The sequence below is a fragment of the Microtus oregoni genome, unplaced genomic scaffold (assembly GCF_018167655.1).
Source record: "Microtus oregoni isolate MIOR12 unplaced genomic scaffold, Mior012 000005F_ref0000423, whole genome shotgun sequence".
In the NCBI taxonomy this organism is placed as follows: Eukaryota; Metazoa; Chordata; class Mammalia; order Rodentia; family Cricetidae; genus Microtus; species Microtus oregoni.
The window spans coordinates 39,431,956-39,451,117 of NW_024543064.1; the positions used below are offsets into that span (position 1 = coordinate 39,431,956).

General features: G+C 42.8%; 1 protein-coding gene across 1 annotated transcript in view; it reads left to right on the top strand.

The window, feature by feature from the left end:
- The first annotated feature begins 300 nt into the window (after window positions 1-300).
- CUNH1orf185 (chromosome unknown C1orf185 homolog) overlaps window positions 301-19,162 on the top strand; it is a 36,555-nt gene continuing 17,693 nt past the window's right edge. The window contains 3 exon segments of the mRNA XM_041651143.1: window positions 301-333; window positions 5,849-6,045; window positions 6,280-6,383. Of these exon segments, the coding sequence (XP_041507077.1) occupies window positions 301-333; window positions 5,849-6,045; window positions 6,280-6,383 (334 nt within the window).

The window sequence follows — 19,162 nt, forward strand, 5'->3', positions numbered from 1 at the left end:
CAGTCCACCCTGGTGAGGGGGGCACAGTCCACCCTGGTGAGGGGGGCACAGTCCACCCTGGTGAGGGGGGCACAGTCCACCCTGGTGAGGGGGGCACAGTCCACCCTGGTGAGGGGGGCACAGTCCACCCTGGTGAGGGGGGCACAGCACTGAGAGCTCGTCTGTAACATGGGCGCACAGGATGGCAGCTCTCACATCTTAGCAGATGAAGCAAGATGGTGGAGCTGGGAGCAGAAGCAGGTAGGGCTTTAGAGGCCCACTCCGGGAGCTCATTTCTGCCAGGCCACACACAGGCCAAAGATGTCTGCGCCCTTCTGGAAACAGAAGCACCAGGTAGGGGCTGAATTTCAGACATGTGAGATTGGAGGTGGGGTCCATTCAAACCATAGCAAATATATGTTGTTATTATGATAGAGGCGGCCCAGGGTCTGGAAGAAGTAAATAGAAGGTGACCACTGCTGAGCTTGAGAGTCGAGAACAAACACTTCCAGGGGAAACGGTACCTAAGCATAGGGGGTGTCTAATAAAGTAGAATCGGTTTGGAAGAAGGCAGAGCAGACTGTACAGTGGAGAAAGAAGTGTGTGTGTGTGTGTGTGTGTGTGTGTGTGTGTATGTGTGTGTGTATGTGTGTGTGTATGTGTGTGTGTATGTGTGTGTGTGTATGTGTGTGTGTGTGTGCATGTGTGTGTGTGTATGTGTGTGTGTATGTGTGTGCATGTGTGTGTGTGTGTGTGTATGTGTGTGTGTGTGTGCGTGTGTGTGTGTGTGTGTGTGTGTGTGTGTATGCATGCGCAGGTGTGTATGTGCAAGCAGTAATTTGGGGAGATAACTTTTCACTCTTTATTTTGTGTTATATAGATGTTTGAGAGTAAAATGCAAAAAAAAAAAAAAAAAGAAAAAGAAAAATGTAGGCCAGGAGGTGGTGGAGCACACCCCTTCAATCCCAGCATTTGGGAGGCAGAGGCAGGCAGTGAGGCCAGCCTGGTCCACAGAACGAGTCTCAGGACAGCCAGGCCTGTTATATAGAGAAACTGTGTTAGGAAGGAAGGAAGGGAAGGAGGGAGAGAGGGAGGGAAGGAGGGAGGGAAGGAGGGAGAGAGGGAGGGAGGGAGGGAAGAAGGGAGGGAAGGAGGGAGGGAGGGAAGGAGGGAGGGAAGGAGGGAGGGAGGGAGGGAGGAGAAAGACCAGCACAGGAAGGAGAGGGGGCTACGGTTTCGGGGCACCAGCATGCACAGCGCTCCTCAGCTCCTCATGCACACCATCCCACCAACCCCTCAGACAGCACGACTTAGCAAGGACTCACATGACTTCCATTTGAGGAGATGGTGTTTTGCAACCTTTCCCTAATTAAGCTAACAGAATCAGGCTTTCGTAAAAAAGATAAATTTTACATGTAGTTAATTTCCTTATACATGGTTTAGATTTTTTCCCAATATTTTTACTATTTCTTCAGATTAAGAAAAATAATAACTGGGCACAGTGGTGTACACCTTTAATCCCAGCAACCCAGAAGCAAGAGGATCTCTATAGTTTGAGGCTGGCCTCACCTACATAGCAAGATCCAGGATAGTCATGGCTCCATAGTGAGACTGTATCTAAAAAAAAAAAAAAAAAAAGAGGTGTAGAGAGATGGATCATCCATTAAGAACACATGCTGCTCTTCCATAGGACCAGAGTGAGTTCCCAAAGCTCACATGGTAGCTCACAATCATGCAGGGGATCTGACTCTTCTGGCCTCTGTTGGCATGTGATGCAAATACATATATGCAGAAATATATATACATATATATATATAAATTTTAATCATTTTTTACTTATATAAATAAATAATTTTCAAATGGAGGAGAACTGGAGAGATGGTTCAATGGTTGATAGCACTAACCAGGTCCTCTGGAAGAGCAGCCAGTGCTCTTAACTGCTGAGCCTCTCTCCAGCCTGACAGTCTGATTTCATGTCTATTTCTTGTTCATAGTTAAGACTCAGGTACAATACAGAGTGCCTACCGTGGCTCAGTATAGTTTGTAACTCCAGGGAGTCCGACACCCTCTTCTGGCTTCAAACAGAAGTACACATGTGGTACACAGATTCACATGCAGGCAAAACACCCACACGCATAAAACAAAATAAAAAAAAAATTTAAAAAATTCAAGGGCTGGAGAGATGGCTCAGTGGTTAAGAGCATTGACTACTCTTCTAGAGGTCCTGAGTTCAATTTCCAGCAACCATATGGTGGCTCACAACCACCGGTAATAAGATCTGGTACCAACTTCTGTCTGCAGGGACACATGCAGGCAGACCATTGTATACATAATAAATAAATAAATTTTTAAAAATTCAAATAAATAATATAATAATTATTATTTAGTATTGAAAGCAAGATGATTTAAAACATCAACTTTGTTATGTTCTGGTTCTGTTTTATAATACTTTTCATAACAAATAAAAGGGACTAATAATCAGAGTTAAGCTGAATTACTTATATGTTGGTTAGCTACTATTCAAAGCAGACCACTCTTCGAAGATTAAATTCTTTAAAGGTTGGGAGACGATTTTATTAGAACAGGTGGGGATTGGAACACAAAATATGAGATAAAGTAAAGAATTGTTAACAAAACCTTTCCCTAGAAATAGTTTAGAAACTGGAAAGCAAACAAAAAAAAATACCAATGAAAACATCTGTTTCCAGAGCCAGATGGAATGATGAACTCCTGTGATCCCATCTCTCAGGAGGCTGAGGCAGGAGCATGAAAGGCAAGCCTGCTCTGGGAAGGAAGACCTGTCTCAAACAAACAAACAAACAAACAAATGCATATTTACAGAAAATAAACAAATAAAAATCTTAATTCTCCTTTAATCATAAAAAAGGTAATATAAAAAGTGACGGAACATAAAGTTATCAAATTACATGTTACAAAACAGTGTCATGTGTGCCTGCAACCACAGCAGTTTCTGGGTGGATGCAGGATGATCCAGAGTTCAAGGCTCAGCCTGGTCAGTCTAGACTAGAGTGAGTTCCAGGAAAGTCGGGGCTATGTAGAGAGACCCTGTCTTAAAAAAATTAATAATGACTTTGTAAAAGAAGGTGGTTGACAACAATATCTGCTGAACATACTTTAACAGATATCGACAGTATGACCTTGTGGATGTGTTTAGAAAAGTCTTAACAAATAAAAAGGGATCCACAAATTTCTCAACATTAAATTTAGCCGACTCTTTTCTTTATCACGTGTATTTCTTTTCCCTGAGTGCAGGTGTGTGAGCATACCACAGACACGTGTGGAGGTCAGAGGGCAGGTGTGTGAGCATACCACAGACACGCTTGGCGATCAGAGGCAGCTTGTGGGATTAGGCTCTTCCTTTCACCACTTCCAAAGACTGGACTCATCAGGCTTGGCACCAACTGTCTTCACTCACGGAGCCAATTTTTCCAGAATGTCAGAAACAATTATTTCAAACCTACAGTGAAAAATAAATAGCTTTGTTTTCAGCTAACATTTTTTTAACTCAAATTCAGGGGTGTTTGAGAGCATTAAAAACTTATGATCTACCCAGTCACTTCCCTCAAAACCGTTTTACGTGTTAAACGGGGAAATAAAGGGGGTAGCTCGCAGTGTTTTATATAAACATGTCATGAAGGGCTGTGGTCTTTACCGTCTGAGGTGATGGGAGTCGCGCCATGGTCACCCAAGGTCCCACCTGCACGAGTGTATTCATCGTCAATTTGTCGCTGTTGCTGCTTCTGCTGAGACAAAGCCCCTGGGAGATTTATTTAAAAGAAGGAAGACTTAGTTTGGCTGTCTGCTTCAGAGATGTCGGTCTGTGGTCACTCTGCCACTCCTTAGCACTGTGACTTATGGGCCCAAGCATCCTGACGCAGGACACTGGGAAGCCACAGAAGAAGGAGGCAGGGAGGCAGGGGAAGCATCAGGGGAACACACCCTGGTGACCTGCTTCCTCCACTGCAGTCCATTTAGCTAAGAATTCATGAATAGATCATCAATGGATTAAATCACTGGTGAAGACAGAAGCGTAATGATCCAGTCACCCCTCACTGGCACCAAGGGCTGGGGATCCTCTCCAACACACACAGCTTTGCAAGGGACCCTTCTCATCCAGCACCAAGCCAGCCCTCTGCCCCCGAGCCCTGTAAGTAGCTTAACGGAAGAAACGCCTGACAAATTGTCACAGAAAAATAAAATTACCAAAGTTGACTTCCAAAATGCAAATATTACTGAATGTCCTTCAGTCCTCTTGACCTCTATGGACAAAACATCAAAAAAACTCGAGTCAAATTACACAGGATGCAGACTTGCTTGTTAGTAGGAAAAGAACTCAGGGATAAAGTAAGTTCATTGGGATGGTTACTCAACTTATTTTAGAGACTGAAAGAAAGCAGCACCTTCAGAGTTTATTCAGGCAACACTACAAGCCTTATGCCTTTGAACCTGATTTTCAACCAGCAGAGAATGAGACTGAACCTCAGCCGTGTGACGGACTCCAGAACATTTTGTAAGCGCTCCAACTAGCTACCTAACATAGTTGTTAAAGCCAAAACGCTGGAAAAGAATCAGAAGTTGCCTGTGAAATGTTGAAACTGATAACTGGTGGAGTTTCGAAAAGAGATGCCTGGATTTTAATTGAAAATTAAACAAAATACACAGGTATAAATCTCTACGGTCAGCATCATATTCAAGTTATTATATCAGATTCAAATAATATAAGCTGGCATTGCATTTACGTGAAAATACCACCCCCTCTTTCCCTCTCCCCACCTCACCCACCTCACTCCCACCCACTGGGCAGTTTCATTCTGCCACATCCTGGTGCCTTGATGCCCTGGAGGGGTGCAGGGCTACAGCCATGGCCCCAGTGACTCAAGGACCCTGAAATGAGGTGAAAACACAGTCCCCCCTCAATTCCTTCCTCTCGAGTATCTGTGACAGTGACTAGAGCTAGCTCACACACCTAGGTTTCTAGAGACATTACTTTCCTGTTCCTAGCCCAGAGCACCGTGAGAACAATAATAAGTGATGGAAGTGTTTCCTCCTGCCCAAACTCCTTTCAGGTAGACTCAATGATTCCTGACAGGGCTGTAAATGGTAGAGACTCCTTGAAGTAAGAGTTTGAGCAAGCAGCTTGCAAGGGACTCTCGTTGTGGGATTCATCCACGTCGTCCTTTCGGCATCATATTGTGGAATATCTGTAACTGTTTCCCCTTCACCACGTCAAATTACAGTTTCCACGACAAGTACACTACGGTTTCCTAAAGACGTCAAACCACAGTCTTTACCGACTCTCCTGCCCTAAGGAAGAAATAATTTTATTTTTTTTCTCGTATATTTTTTATTTTATTTTTGAATATTAAAACAAAAACAAAACAAAACCAACAAACCCTAGTGAGATGCCTCTGCAGAGAAAAGCACTTGCTTCTGAGCCAGATGACTTGAATCTGATACCCAGGACCTTCATGGTGAAGAGAACAGACCCCTACAGGTGGTCCTCTGACCTCCACCTCTGCGCTAAAGCATGCACTGACCACCCCCTCACACACACACACACACACACACACACACACACACACACAAATGTAACTTTAAGAAAAAAATTAAATCAGCTCTTACAGTAAAGGTTAAACTTCTGTCAATAACACTCATCTGCCTTGTGACCAGGCTCACAGGCTTCTCCGCAGGGTACATTTTAAATCCTTTTCAGTGCTAAAATGGTCCTTGTCTCGCTTGCTTTCGAATAAATAGCAAACCCATCGCCGGCTCACTCTGCTTTAGCACGCACACATTCACGCTAGCCTCCTCCTATACTTGAGGGGATTTTGTTTTTCCTTGAACACAGCATTTCCGGTGCAATCTGGACACCGTGGAGGACACAGAGCCGCACCTCGGAACACCTTTACCACTAGCGGGCGAGATCATCACGGCTGGGAAAACTCCTCATTTCCTCACGGGAAGGGAGTGTAAGAGTAAACATTCCGACTGCTGCGAGGTTTTGTGGATTCTCCCTGAAGCCCAGAACACCGAGCAAGCTGTGCCGTGAGTTTTAGATTGTGTGTTTATATAGGAGGTTTTGGGAGGAGGCCAGCTGGAATTAAGGGAGAAGCGACCAGACTGCCTCTCACGCTGCCAGGGCCTTTCAGGTTCCTGTTCTGGTTTTCTGTGATTCTGTGAGGAGCTGGTACTCAGAGATAGGCTGATGGCGCCTGAGATAAGCTGTAGAGATGGGAAGGGGAGAGGCTGAATTAATTCCAACTGTTTAAACTGGGGTAGCTTTGTAGAGAAGGTAGCGTTTGACCACAACCTTAAAAACAGGCGCTCTTTCACGAAGGAGGACCGGGTGGAAGGCATTTTAGAAGGATACCATTCAGTAAACAGTAACCCAACTGAAAAGTTGAGCCACCTGGGCCAGAGCGTTTCCAGTTTAAGCTCAGCCTTGACTACATAGCCAGAGCCTGCTGAAGAGAGACGGAGACAGAGACAGGCAGAGAGACAGGGATGGGGAGGGGCTGGGGAGGAGGGGAGGGAACGTAGGGAAAGGGGGAAGGGGAGAACAGTGGAGTATTAAAGTCATCATTATTGCTGTGTTGGGGTTAATCTGTAACTTTATATTAGTAGTGTCTGTCTTATAAAATTGGATGCAGCCATGTTCAGGGCATACATATTTAGAACTGTAATGTCCTCTTGACGGGTTGTTCCCTACTTTGGATGACCTTTTTCTCTTCTGAGAACTTTTGGCTTGAAGTCTATGTTGACAGAGAGCAGAAAAGCGATGCCTGCTTATTTCCTAGTTTCGTTTGCTCGGAACTCCCTTTCCCATCTCTGCAGACAGGGATGACTTGACATCTGCAAATCAGATGAGTGGGCTGAAGGACAGAAGTCTCACCATCGTCTTAATGGATGCAAGAAAAGCCTTTCACAAAATACAACATCCCTCCATCACGATAAAAGTCCCGAAGAGACCCAGAATATTGGGAAAACACCTCAACATAAGAAAGGCCATACACAACAAACCTGTAGAAAACATCATGCTGAATCAAGACCACGTAGCCTGTGTAATGGGCAGTAATCAGTAATACTGTACCACTGAAACTATGTACCAGGATTCTCTTCATTGTTGACCTCACGTACCTCAGGCACTGCAGAGACTTCTTTTTTTAATTTATTAGATTTTTAAAAAATACCAATCCAAGTTCCCACTCCTTCCCCTCCTCCCATTCCCTCCACACACACTCCCACCCCACCCCTGCCAATCCTCAGAGAAGGTAAAGCACATTGCTTCGTGGAAGGTCCGAGGCCCTCCCTACTATATCTAGGCTGAGCAAGGTATCCATCCAAAGAGAATAGGATCCCAAAAAACCAATACATGCAGTAGGGATAAATCCTGGTGCCAATGCTAGTGGCCTCTCAGTCTGCCCCATGCAACTGTCAACCACATTCAGAGGGACTAGTTTGGTCCTATTCTGGTTCCTTCCCAGTTCAGCTGGAGTTGGTGAGCTCCCATTAGCTCAGGTAGACTGTTTCAGTGGGTGTCCCCATCATGGTCGTGACCTCTCTGCTCATATTCTCATTCCTCCCACTCTTCAACTGGACTTTGGCAGCTCAGTCCAGTGCTCCGATGCAGGTCTTGCAGAGACTTCTTTATGGGATAAATTAACAATTATCCCACTCCCCTTCCATATAAAAAATGTTTCCTTTGGCACACAGCCATAACCTTCCCTTTTCCCAAAGATCTATTTATTTTTATCTTATGTGTGTGGGAGTTTTGCCTGCATGTGTGTCTGGGTGCCATGTGTATGTATGGTACCCACCGAGGCTAAAAGAGGGTGTGGGTCCCTGGGATTGGAGTTACAGACAGCTGCGAGCCACCATACAGGTGACAGGAATGGAGCCAGGGTCCTCTGAAAGAGCAGCCAGTGCTTTTAACCACTGAGCCATGCCTCCAGCCCCACCTTGCTATCTCGAAACAGTGGTGAGCTACCCTCCAGTTCTGCTCTCTGCCCTCTGGATCTAAAAAGATGAGGTGAGCTGGAGGGCCATCGGAAACGGTATGTTTTCAAGTTGTACAACATATTCTTTCTGTTTCCTTTCTTTTTTGTCTCTTGCCATTCCCCTTCTTACACAGTATGTCTATTAAATAGTTTACTGGTTACATATATGTTCGTGTAAGTTCCTTATCACTTTGAATATGCTTATTAGTCTTCGCTCTCTAGTTCTGAGGGGGAAATGAAGCAGTAGAACACAGTACTAACGCTGCTTTCATTTTGCTAAATTCTCACCACTAAAGATTCTAGTCTCCCTTGGAAATACGTACTTTTAGTTAAAAAATAAATATTTATCTTATTTTAGGTGCATGAGTATATACTTACATACTTATAGGTATATGCATAGGTGGATGAGTATATACTTACATACTTATAGGTATGTATGTGTACCATGTGCTTAGAGATGCATGAAGAAGGGGGTGTTGGATCCCTAGAACTGGAGTTATAGACAGTTGTAAGCAGCTGTGTAGGTGCTGGGAACTAAACCTGGGTCCTCTGAAAGAGCAGCAAGCACTCTTAAGCACTGAGCCATCTCTGCAGCCACTGCCTTGGAAATGTTTTAATTGGTTTTTCTATTTATTAGCATTTCAACACTATAAAGTATTAGATTCATGATCATACTTGATTCATGATCATACTTATTAAGGTGATTATAGTAAAGCAATCAATCATAAATATGTACCTATTGCCTTTGAACTCTCAGAGTATTTGATAAATTTTAATTTAAACAATGGACCTTACTAAAGTATACTTTGCTTAAGGTCCTGCTAGAAGTAAATCAGAACATATTGATAACTCTAGCACTTGAAAAGTTGAGGTGAGCACATGCACTGATTGGAGGAAGACCCCAGCAGAGGCCTCCGGAGACACAGGTTCCACCTGCACCAATTGGAGGAAGAATCAACATCTGTACCTATAACTACCCCAAACCCAGATGTTGACGAAGTGTAAGAATACATTCAACAACATAAAGAGCAGTATGGTACCGCTAGAACATAGTGATTCTACAACAGGGAGACCTGAGTATCCCAACACAGATGAAGCAGAAGAAAACAACCTTAAAATAACTTTATGAAGATGATAGAGGCCCTAAAAGAGGAAATGAAAAATTTCCTTAAGGAAATCAAGGAAAAGACAAACAAAAAATTGGAAGAAATCAACAAATCCCTTAAGGAAAGCCAAGAAAAAAAAATCAAACAAGTGAAGGAAACAGTCCAAGACTTGAAAATTGAAAAAGAGGCAATAAAGAAAACAAAAACTGAGAGAATTCTGGAAATGGAAAATCTGGGTAAACAAACAGGGACTATAGATGCAAGCATCACCAACAGGATACAAGAGATGGAAGAGAGAATCTCAGGCATTGAAGATACAATAGAGGAAATAGATTCATTGGTCAAAGAAAATGTTAAACCCAACAAAGTCTTAACACAAAATATCCAGGAAATCTGGAACACCATGAAAAGACCAATCTTAAGAATAATGGGGATAGAAGAAGGAGAAGAATCCCAGCTCAAAGGCACAGAAAATATATTCAACAAAATCATAGAAGAAAACTTTCCTAACCAAAAGAAGGACATGCCTAGGAAGATACAAGAAGCTTACAGAACTCCAAATAGACTGGACAGAAAAAGAAAGTCCTCTCACCATATAATAATCAAAAACTAGCCAGGTGGTGGTGGCGCACGCCTTTAATCCCAGCACTCGGGAGGCAGAGGCAGGCAGATCTCTGTGAATTCAAGACCAGCCTGGTCTACAAGAGCTAGTTCCAGGACAGGCTCCAAAACCACAGAGAAACCCTGTCTCGAAAAACCAAAAAAAAAAAAAAACAAACAACAACAACTAAACATTCAGAATAAAGAAATGTAGCATGACTAATAAAAACCCAGAGACAGATATTAGAGTCCAAGCTGAAGATCAGAAAAGCAAAGCAGCCAAGCCACTAGAAAGTTCTTACCTCTACCAAGACTCAGACAAACAAAGGGGCAATCCTAACCTCAGCCTGACTGCAGACTGCAATGCTTTCCACCAGACCTCAGACTGCCATGAGCTCCTGGCTCCTCCTGCCTTATATTCCTCTCTCTGTTCAACCATATCTCTCCTGTCTCCATCTCCCTAGTGCTGGCGTGTGAGTTCTCTTTCTCTTTTTATACAGAGTCAATCTTGTGTAGCCCAGAATGGCCTTGAGTACTGGGATTAAAGGTGTATGCCACCACTCCCTGGCCTCTACTGGCTTAACTCTGCACTCTGATCTTCAGGCAAGCTTTATTATTAAAACACAATTAAACTACCACTTTAAAGAAAGAATATTGAGGCAGGCAGTGGTGGTGCATGCTTTCAATCCCAGCACTTGGGAGGCAGAGGCAGGCAGATCTCTGTGAGGCCAGAGCTAGTTCCAGGACAGGCACCAAAGCTACAGAGAAACCTTGTCTCGACAAAAACCAAAAAAAAAAAAAAAAAAAAAAAAAAAAAAAAAAAAAAAAGAAAGAAAAAGAAAAGAAAGAATATTAAGAGCTTCAAAGGAAAAAGGCCAAGTAATATATAAGACAGATGTTTGCAGACACTAAGAGAACACGGATGCCATCCCAAACTACTATATCCACCAAAACTTTCAATAACCACAGACGGAGAAAACAAGATATTCCATGACAAAGCCAGATCTAAACAACACCTATCCACAAATCCAGCTCTACAGAAAGTACTAGAAGGAAAACTCCAACTCAACGAAGTTAGCTGTGCCCACACAAACTCAGGCAATAGGTAATCCCACACCAGCAAATCCCAAAGAAGGGAAACACACACACACACACACACACACACACACACACACACCAAAAACAACAAAACCAAATAATATTAGGAATTTAAAATCATTGGTCATTAATATCTCTTAATATCGATGGATTCAATTAGCCTATTAAAGAGTCACAGGCTAACAGAATGGATATGAAAAGAGCATTCGTCCTTCTGCTGCATCCAAAAGAAGCTAAGGCAGAAGGATCTCAATTCTAGGCCGGAGACAGAGTCTGGCAGACCTAGAGAAAAGGACATTTAAGAGGGATGGGAAATAGAATCTGGAAGAAGCTGGATAGGTGGCAGGCTGCAGTAGCCCCAGAGGAAGAGACCTTGAGTCTACTATTCCCAATACAAATCCCACACTGAGGGCGGCCTCCAGAACTGGTCTATTGGTGAATCTTTCCACTGAGCTCTTCAGTTTGGTTTTCTTCAATATTTCTATCTCCTTTCTGAATTATAAATACTTTCTTATTTGGTTCAGCTGTTTGTATTCTCACAGAATTAATTTAGGAGTTTATTTGTGTGCTCTGGTTTCTTTGAACACATAACCATTCGTTCGGATTTGTAGTCAGGGATTTTGTTTATGTCATTCTCTTGGGAGCCATTACTGTTGGATAGCTCAATTTTGAGAGAGATTTGTTTTTTCGTGCTTCTTGTGTTTTTGTGTTGTGATTGTGCATCTGGAGTTTGATCATTGATGTAATTTGGTTTTTATTTAGATCACCTTTCTTTTCTCAACAGAAGTGTTTGCAGTGTTCAGGAGGGACTAGGTTGAAGTAAGATTATGGTGTTGTTTTTTTCTCAGTTAGACTGGTCTTCAGTGCACCAGGCTCCACCCTTATCATTCCCCTGTCTGTGTGTTAGTTACTCTTTCTCTATTGCTGCGATAAAACATCATGCCCACAATAACATATAGAAGAGGAGTCTGTTCGGACTTACCATCCCAGAAGACTTGGGGTCCATAATGGCAAAGACAACATGGCATGGCAGCAGGCAGCAGACGTAGCTGCTGGAGCAGGAAGCTAAGATCCGAGAGCTCACACCACCAACCATGATGATTCAAGGCTATGAAACTTCAAATCCTGCCCCCAAGTGATGTACTTCCTCCAGCAAGACCACACTCCCTAAACCTCCCAAAACAGTGCCAAATAGTGAAATACATTTCTTGCCAACAAATAACAACTGGCCCTTGTTTTCTAATCCATTTACTCAGTCTGTGTCATTTAGTGGAGAGTAAAGGCTGTTTAGATTTAAGTTGCCATTGAGAGGCTTGCTAATTTCTGTAAGTGTGCAGAGTGTTTTGTTGTTGTTTTCTGCTTGATTCAAACACTTTGTTCTGGGGGCTGGAGAAATGGCTCAGCGATTAAGAGCACTGACTGCTCTTCCAGAGGACCTGGGTTTGATTCCCAGCACCCACATGGCAGCTCACAACTGTCTGAAAATCCAGTTCCAGGGGATCTGACACCTTCACACCAATGCACATAAAATAAAAATAAATAAATCATAAAAAGTCTCCCCTTTGCAATCATATGGGAGCTTTAAGAAAAAAACACTTTGTTCTTTTCTTCCTTACTTGCCTTAGGAATTTCCTGTTACTGTGTTGAACTTTCTAATTCGGTTATTTCATAGTTCCAAGTTGTTCATACTTTTTTCTTGTGAAATTTATTCTTTAGGGAAGCCACCTGCTTGTGACTGTCTCTCTTCTTCATCTGTGTGAATTCTTTTACATATCTTCTGCAATATCATTAATTGATTTATTTTGTGATTATCCTAGGAGTTCTTTACTTTTCTGTTGACTTGAAGAATAACTTCACTGGATATAGTAACTTTTGTTCATAATTGTTTACTTTTTGTGCTTAAACTATTATTATATTTTTTATGACTTTTAGGATTTTTTCTGGGAGTCTCCTGTAATTCTGATGAATTTTCCTTTTATAGGTTATTTGGCATTTTTAAGTTATTTTTATCAATAGAATTTCTTTGCTCTGTACTCTTGGTAGCTTAGCTAAAATGTGACATGAAGTTATTTTCTAGTTATATCTGTTTAGGATTCTAAATGTCTCATGTACTTGGATAACCATGTCCTTTCCTAGATTTGGGGAAATTTCTGCTATAATTACATTGAAAAGATTTTCTTGCCCTTAGGATTTATATTACTCCTGTTTCTACTTCATAGGTTCCTAGGTTAGTGTCCATGATTTCTTGAAAGTTGTTGTATAATTGTTTTTCTTTGTATTGCTGTCTGAACTATCTGATCTTTTCTTCAACCCTTGTTATTCTTTCTTCATCTTAATATGATATGTTGTGATCTCTACTGTCCCTTTAAATTTTTAATTTGTTGAATTTTTATTTCTAAAATTTTTAGAAGGGGTTCCCCAGAATCTCAGATTCCTTACTGAACTGCTCATCCATGTTGTTGGATTTCTCATCTGGCTCTTAAAAGAAAAACATTATCATTGTGTGTGTGTGTATGATGTGGAGGGGCATACATGAGGCAAGAATCTTTGCCTGTCAGAGCATCTTGCCACTGTACTGGCTGGTTCTGTGTGTCAGCTTGACACAAGCAAGCATAAGAGAGGATGGAGCCTCAGTTGAGGAAAAGCCTCCATGAGATCCAGCTGTAAGGCATTTTCTCAATTAGGGATCAATGTGGGAGAGCCCAGCCCGTGGTGGGCAGTGCCATGGGCTAACGGTTCTGGGTTCTATAAGAAGGTAGTCTGAGCAAGTCATGATGAGCAAGTCAGTAAGCAGCACCCTTCCATGGCCTCTGCATCAGCTCCTGCCACCAGGTTCCAGGCCTGCTTGAGTTCTTGTTCTGACTATGTTTTGAAAGTGTAATCCAAATAAACCCTTTCCTCCCCAACCTGCTTTTTGGTTATGGTGTTTCATTGCAGCAACAGACACCTAACTAAGACAATTACCTCTCATCTAACTCTTTTTTTAATTAATTTATCTATTGTTTATTATTTTTACATGTTTGGGTATTTTGTCTGCACAATGTGCAATGCTCTTGAAGTGCCCATGGAGGCCAGAAGAGGACACTGGATCTCCTGGAACAGGAGTTAGATGATTGTGTGATGCTATGTGTGCTGGGAATTGAACCTGGGTCCTCTGAAAGAATGGCTAGTGCTCTTAACTGATGAGCCATCTCCCCAGCCCCAGCCTAATTTAACTCTTAAGTAGACTTCCTTACCTCATTTATCTGCCTGTTTGAATACTCTTTGAGATAGCCTTTCATTATTTTAAAATCTAGACTTTGTTTTGTCCAACCATTTCAACATCTCTTTTTTCCCTCAAATCATTAAAGTTTATTGTACTTTAAAGCTGTTACAATGACATGTGTGAGGTTTTCTATTATACATTATTCATATATGAAGAATGAATGAGTGGAAATGTTAATTGACTTTAATTGTGATAATTTTTTCTCAATATGTACATATATTACAACATTGTATTATACATCTTAAACATGACCCACAAAATATTGCATAATACAGTTTTTATTGTTTTTATTGAGCTATCCTTTTTTCTCCCCTCCATCCCTCCCTTCTCCTATTCTACCCTCTCCCATGACCCCCATGCTCCAAATTTACTCATGAGATCTTGTCATTTTCTCCTTCCTATATAGATCCATGTATGTCTTTCTTAGGGTCCCCTTTGTTGTCTAGGTTCTCTGCGGTTGTGGACTGTAGGCTGGTTTTTCTTTGCTTTATATCTAAAAGCCACTTATGAGTGAGTACATACTATATTTGTCTTTCTGATTCTGTGTTACCTCACTCAATATGGTTTTTTTTCTAGATCTATCCAACTGCCTGCAAATTTTAAGATGTCTTTTTCTTTAACCACTGAGTAGTACTCCATTGTGTAAATGTTCAACGTGTCTTTTTAAATTTGGTTACTGAAGTTGTGGAGGCGTCCTATTTCTTTACCTTTTGCATTCCTTGCATCTCACATTGTGGTTCCATCTGTGGGATGATATCAGTTTATTTTAGGAGGGTCTCCTTAGTGGGCAGCATTTTCTTGGAGTCACAATCCTCACAGCAACTCAGAGGAAAGAAAGCACACATCAGCAATAAAAACTAATTCAAAAGCAAACTAGATAGTTAAAAGTAGTAAAAAAAAAAAAAATAGAAACATGAACTTCATCCCCAGTAAGGTTAGAAAAGAGTTAGAATACTTATAAACAAAATGTTTAAAAAATATTCAAACTAAAGATGTTAATAATTAATAAGAACAGATGCTGGGAAAGAGAAGAGAAACAAGAAAGAGGGGACCAGCGAGATGGCTTAGTAGGTAAAGGTGCTTGCTGCCAAGCCTGCCAGCCTTGGTTAAATACCCAGGAACCATGTGGTAGAAGGTAAGAACTGACTTCTGCAAGCTGTCCCCTGTTGGAGGAAGCGGCTAGTTAGTTCCCCGTTGCTCAGCCCCAAAATAATCACACAGAAACTGTATTAATTAAATCACTGCTTGGCCCATTAGCTCTAGCTTCTTATTGGCTAACTCTTACATATTAATTTAACCCATTTCTATGAATCTGTATATCACCATGAGGTCATGGCCTACCAGGAAAGTTTCAGCACGGCTATCTCTGGCAGCGGCTCCATGGTGTCTAACTCTGCCCTTCTTTTTCCCAGCAAACACCCTAGCTTTCCCTATCAACCTAAGTTCTGTTCTTCGCTGCCATAGGCTCAAAGCAGCTCTTTATTCATTAACCAATAAAAGCAACACATAGACAGAAGGACCTCCCACACCAGTCCCCTGACCGCCACACATACTCCACACGCCACGGCATGCGCCTGAACCCTTCGCCCACCCCTCAGGAATAAAATAATGGAATGTAGAGCTGGAGAATCGACAGCGTGCTTGAGAGCTCTTGTTTTCTTTCAGAGGAGCCAAGTTTGGTTCCCAGCACCCACGCGGCCGCTCAAAACCTCCTGTTCCTTCAGTCCCAGGGCATTTGAAATCCTCTTTGAACTTTCCCTGGCACTAGACACGGACATGGTGCACATATATATATACATGCAGGCAAAAACGCTCCTACGCTATAGTAAATCTAAAAATAATTTTAAATAAAACAAATGGATATAACAAAAAAGATAAAGAGACAAACATGTGGGATGATGGTAGAAATAATGAGAAAGAAAACAAATTTAGACAGAAAGAAAACACAAAAGTCATTATTTCTTCTTTGCTGAAGAAACGTTTTGTCTCCACCTCCACCCCAGTCCTGTCCTTAAGCACTTTACTGGGAGTCAGAGCGGGCAGCTGTTTTCTCTCTGATGTCCATCCAAATGGATCACGCCACTAAGGAATATTTGCAGGGAAAGCCCTGGCCTGCTGCAGGGTCATGCCACCGGTGCCAGTGTCTAGGCTAAATTCCTGAGTGTTTCTCCGTGTGCGGTCCTGCCGAAACAGGGCAAACAGTGGCTCCTCTCCGCTCCCACCAGCTGAGACTAAAGCTCACATTGCCCAGGCCCTCCTGGATGCTCCCTCCCACCAGCCAGAATGTGTTTGGCCCCAGAAAGCCCAGAGCAGCAGCTCCTTCCACCAAGTCTCTCGGGCCCTCTGAGAATATAGAAAGTAGCAAGGCGGTCCCATCTATGCCAGAGGGTCAAGAGTAATTTGTGGGCCCTAGCCCCATGCAGTCCCCGCGGCCATCATCTCTCCTTCTGCCACAACTTGAACAAAAGTTGCCCTGACATAATCACCCCTAGTTTCCCTCTTCAGAAAGACTCACATTTTCAGCCCAAGTAGATCTGCCTGGGAGGAAAGGGAGGTGTAAATCAGAGTACTGGTTGCATCCAGGCTCCAAGTGCTCACTCCTTTAGCTGGGGGTCCGGAACTATTGTCCTTCTGCTTTCCCTGACCAAAAGCCAGGAGTGTAAGAATGATCGCCTTCCAGGGCAGTAGTGGGCAAAACTGGGAGATGCAGGGCCTCCCTCTCCAGAGCTTGCTGCACCTGGTCGATGTCCTTTCTTGACCTGCGTTTCTGCAGAGCTGTTTGGCTTGTGCCCCTGTGGAGCCTAGGGAGGTTTATCTGCTCCCCTCACTTCCCCACTTCCGTGCTGCGGGGGCCAGCAGGTCTGGATTTCACCTGTCTCTGTCTGTTGTTTCCTTCCGTCCTGCCTCTTTCCACGCCACCCTTGCCTCGCCGCAGTCGCGTACCTGAGATTTTATTTCAGATTCTGGAGACCTAGGAAAGTTCTGGCATCTCTAATCTACCATCTTCTCCCCACCCCCAGAGTCATTTCTTTAGAAAGAGAAATCTATTGTCATACTAATGCGCTTTCTAGAGGGTCGTTTACTGCTTGTAATATTTACTTACTGCGCAGTTAACACTTCAGATTTCATTTGCCCGCACTGACTTCAAAGGGTCGGATAGCCATCCGTTTAAGGCAAGGATCTGGCAAGGATACAAAGTCACTTATTTCTCAAAGGAACTCAGTATATTTTACATGGAACATGCACAGGTAATAAAGTGGGTGTTCTACTTTGAGAATTAAGAAAGTTGGGTTTTATTCTCACTGGATTAATAGCAAATATTTAATAGCTCTTTCAAGATTTAATTATTTTAACTCATTAGGTCTAAGCATCTCCCCAAGGTAGATGTCAAGATGCAGAGTCAGAATGCAGTCCAGTACCTATTCCACTAATATTTGCCTCTTCTGGGGGGAAGAAATGAGTCTCTGGAGGCGCTTCAATGACCGCTACATTTTCTTTTGACCAGAGGACTTTCTCTTTGTAGTTTTGTTTATTGCAGCTAGTGTTTGGTTATTGAACATGGAATATAGTGTCTTTGCCTGGACTTTCATTTTTTTTTATTTTTATTTATTTTTTTTTATTTTTTATTTTTTTTATTGAGAAAAGGAGAAAAAAAAAAACAAGTTTCCACCTCCTCCCAGCCTCCCATTTCCTTCCCCCTCCTCCCACCCTTCTCCCCCTCCTCCCACCCTTCTCCCCCTCCTCCCACCCTTCTCCCCCTCCCCCCACTCCTCTCCCCCTCCCTCTCCAGTCCAAAGAGCAGTCAGGGTTTTCTGCCCTGTGATAAGTCCTAGGTCCTCCCTCCTCCGTCCATATCTAGGAAGGTGAACATCCAAACTGGCTAGGCTCCCACCAAGCCAGCACATTAAGCAGGATCAAAACCCCATGCCATTGTCCTTGGCTTCTCATCAGCCCTCATTGTTCGCCATGTTCAGAGAGTCCAGTTTTATCCCATGCTTTTTCAGTCACAGTCCAGCTGGCCTTGGTGAGCTCCCAATAGATCAGCCCCACTGTCTCAGTGGGTGGGTGCACCCCTCGTGGTCCCGACTTCTTTGCTCATGTTCTCCATCCTTCTGCTCCTCATTGGGACCTTGGGAGCTCAGTCCAGTGCTCCAGTGTGGGTCTGGACTTTCATTTTATGGCAAAGAGTTATTGTTAGGTCTTGACATCTGTTACAAGACTTGCTTGTACTAAAATGCAATGCCATGTCCAAATTGATGCCTTAGGATGAGTTAGCTGTGCAGCTTAGAATTGAAAGCATGGGTCTAAAGAAAGAAACTGCTACATGGTCCATTTGGAAAATGGATAGTATTTTCTGTAACTAGAAATGTTAATTTGGTCATAATAAATATTGAGCTCTTCCTTCTGGTTTATGATGGTGAAGGTAGCACATTGTCTTTAACACATATGACATTTTTTTTGCGTGGTTGTATGTGTGCATATGTGATTCTAGGTGTATATGCACAAGTGTGTGTGTGTGCATATGCATGTGTGTGTGTGCGCGTGTGTGTGCATACGCATGTGTGTGCATGCGTGTGTGTATGCATGTGTGTGTGTGTGCATGTGTGTGTGTGTGCATGCGTGTGTGCGCGCATGTGTGTGCGTACACATGTGTGTGCATGCGTGTGTGTATGCATGTGTGTGTGTGCATGTGTGTGTGTGTGTGCATGCACACATGCAGAGGTCAGATGTTGATGTGAAGAGTCTTCCTCAGTTACTACCCACATGAATTTTTGAAGTATGGTCTCTCACTAAACCCAGAGCTCGTTTGCTGGCTAACCTGACTGGCCAACAAGCCCAGGGAGCCCGTCTCTGCCACCACAATGCTGAAATGACATGTACATATTGTAGAACTCTGCTTTCATGGTTGCTGGACTCCAAACCCAGGCCTTTCTGCCCTATGTAATGAGCACTTTACTGACTGAGCCATCTCCCCACTCACCAATACTTCTTATATCTGGAATGTAACCAAACTTAAAGAAGACATTTAAAAATACAGTAAGAACTCAAGATGAATAATTGGCATAACAATTTATAAAACAGAAAATTCTACAGAT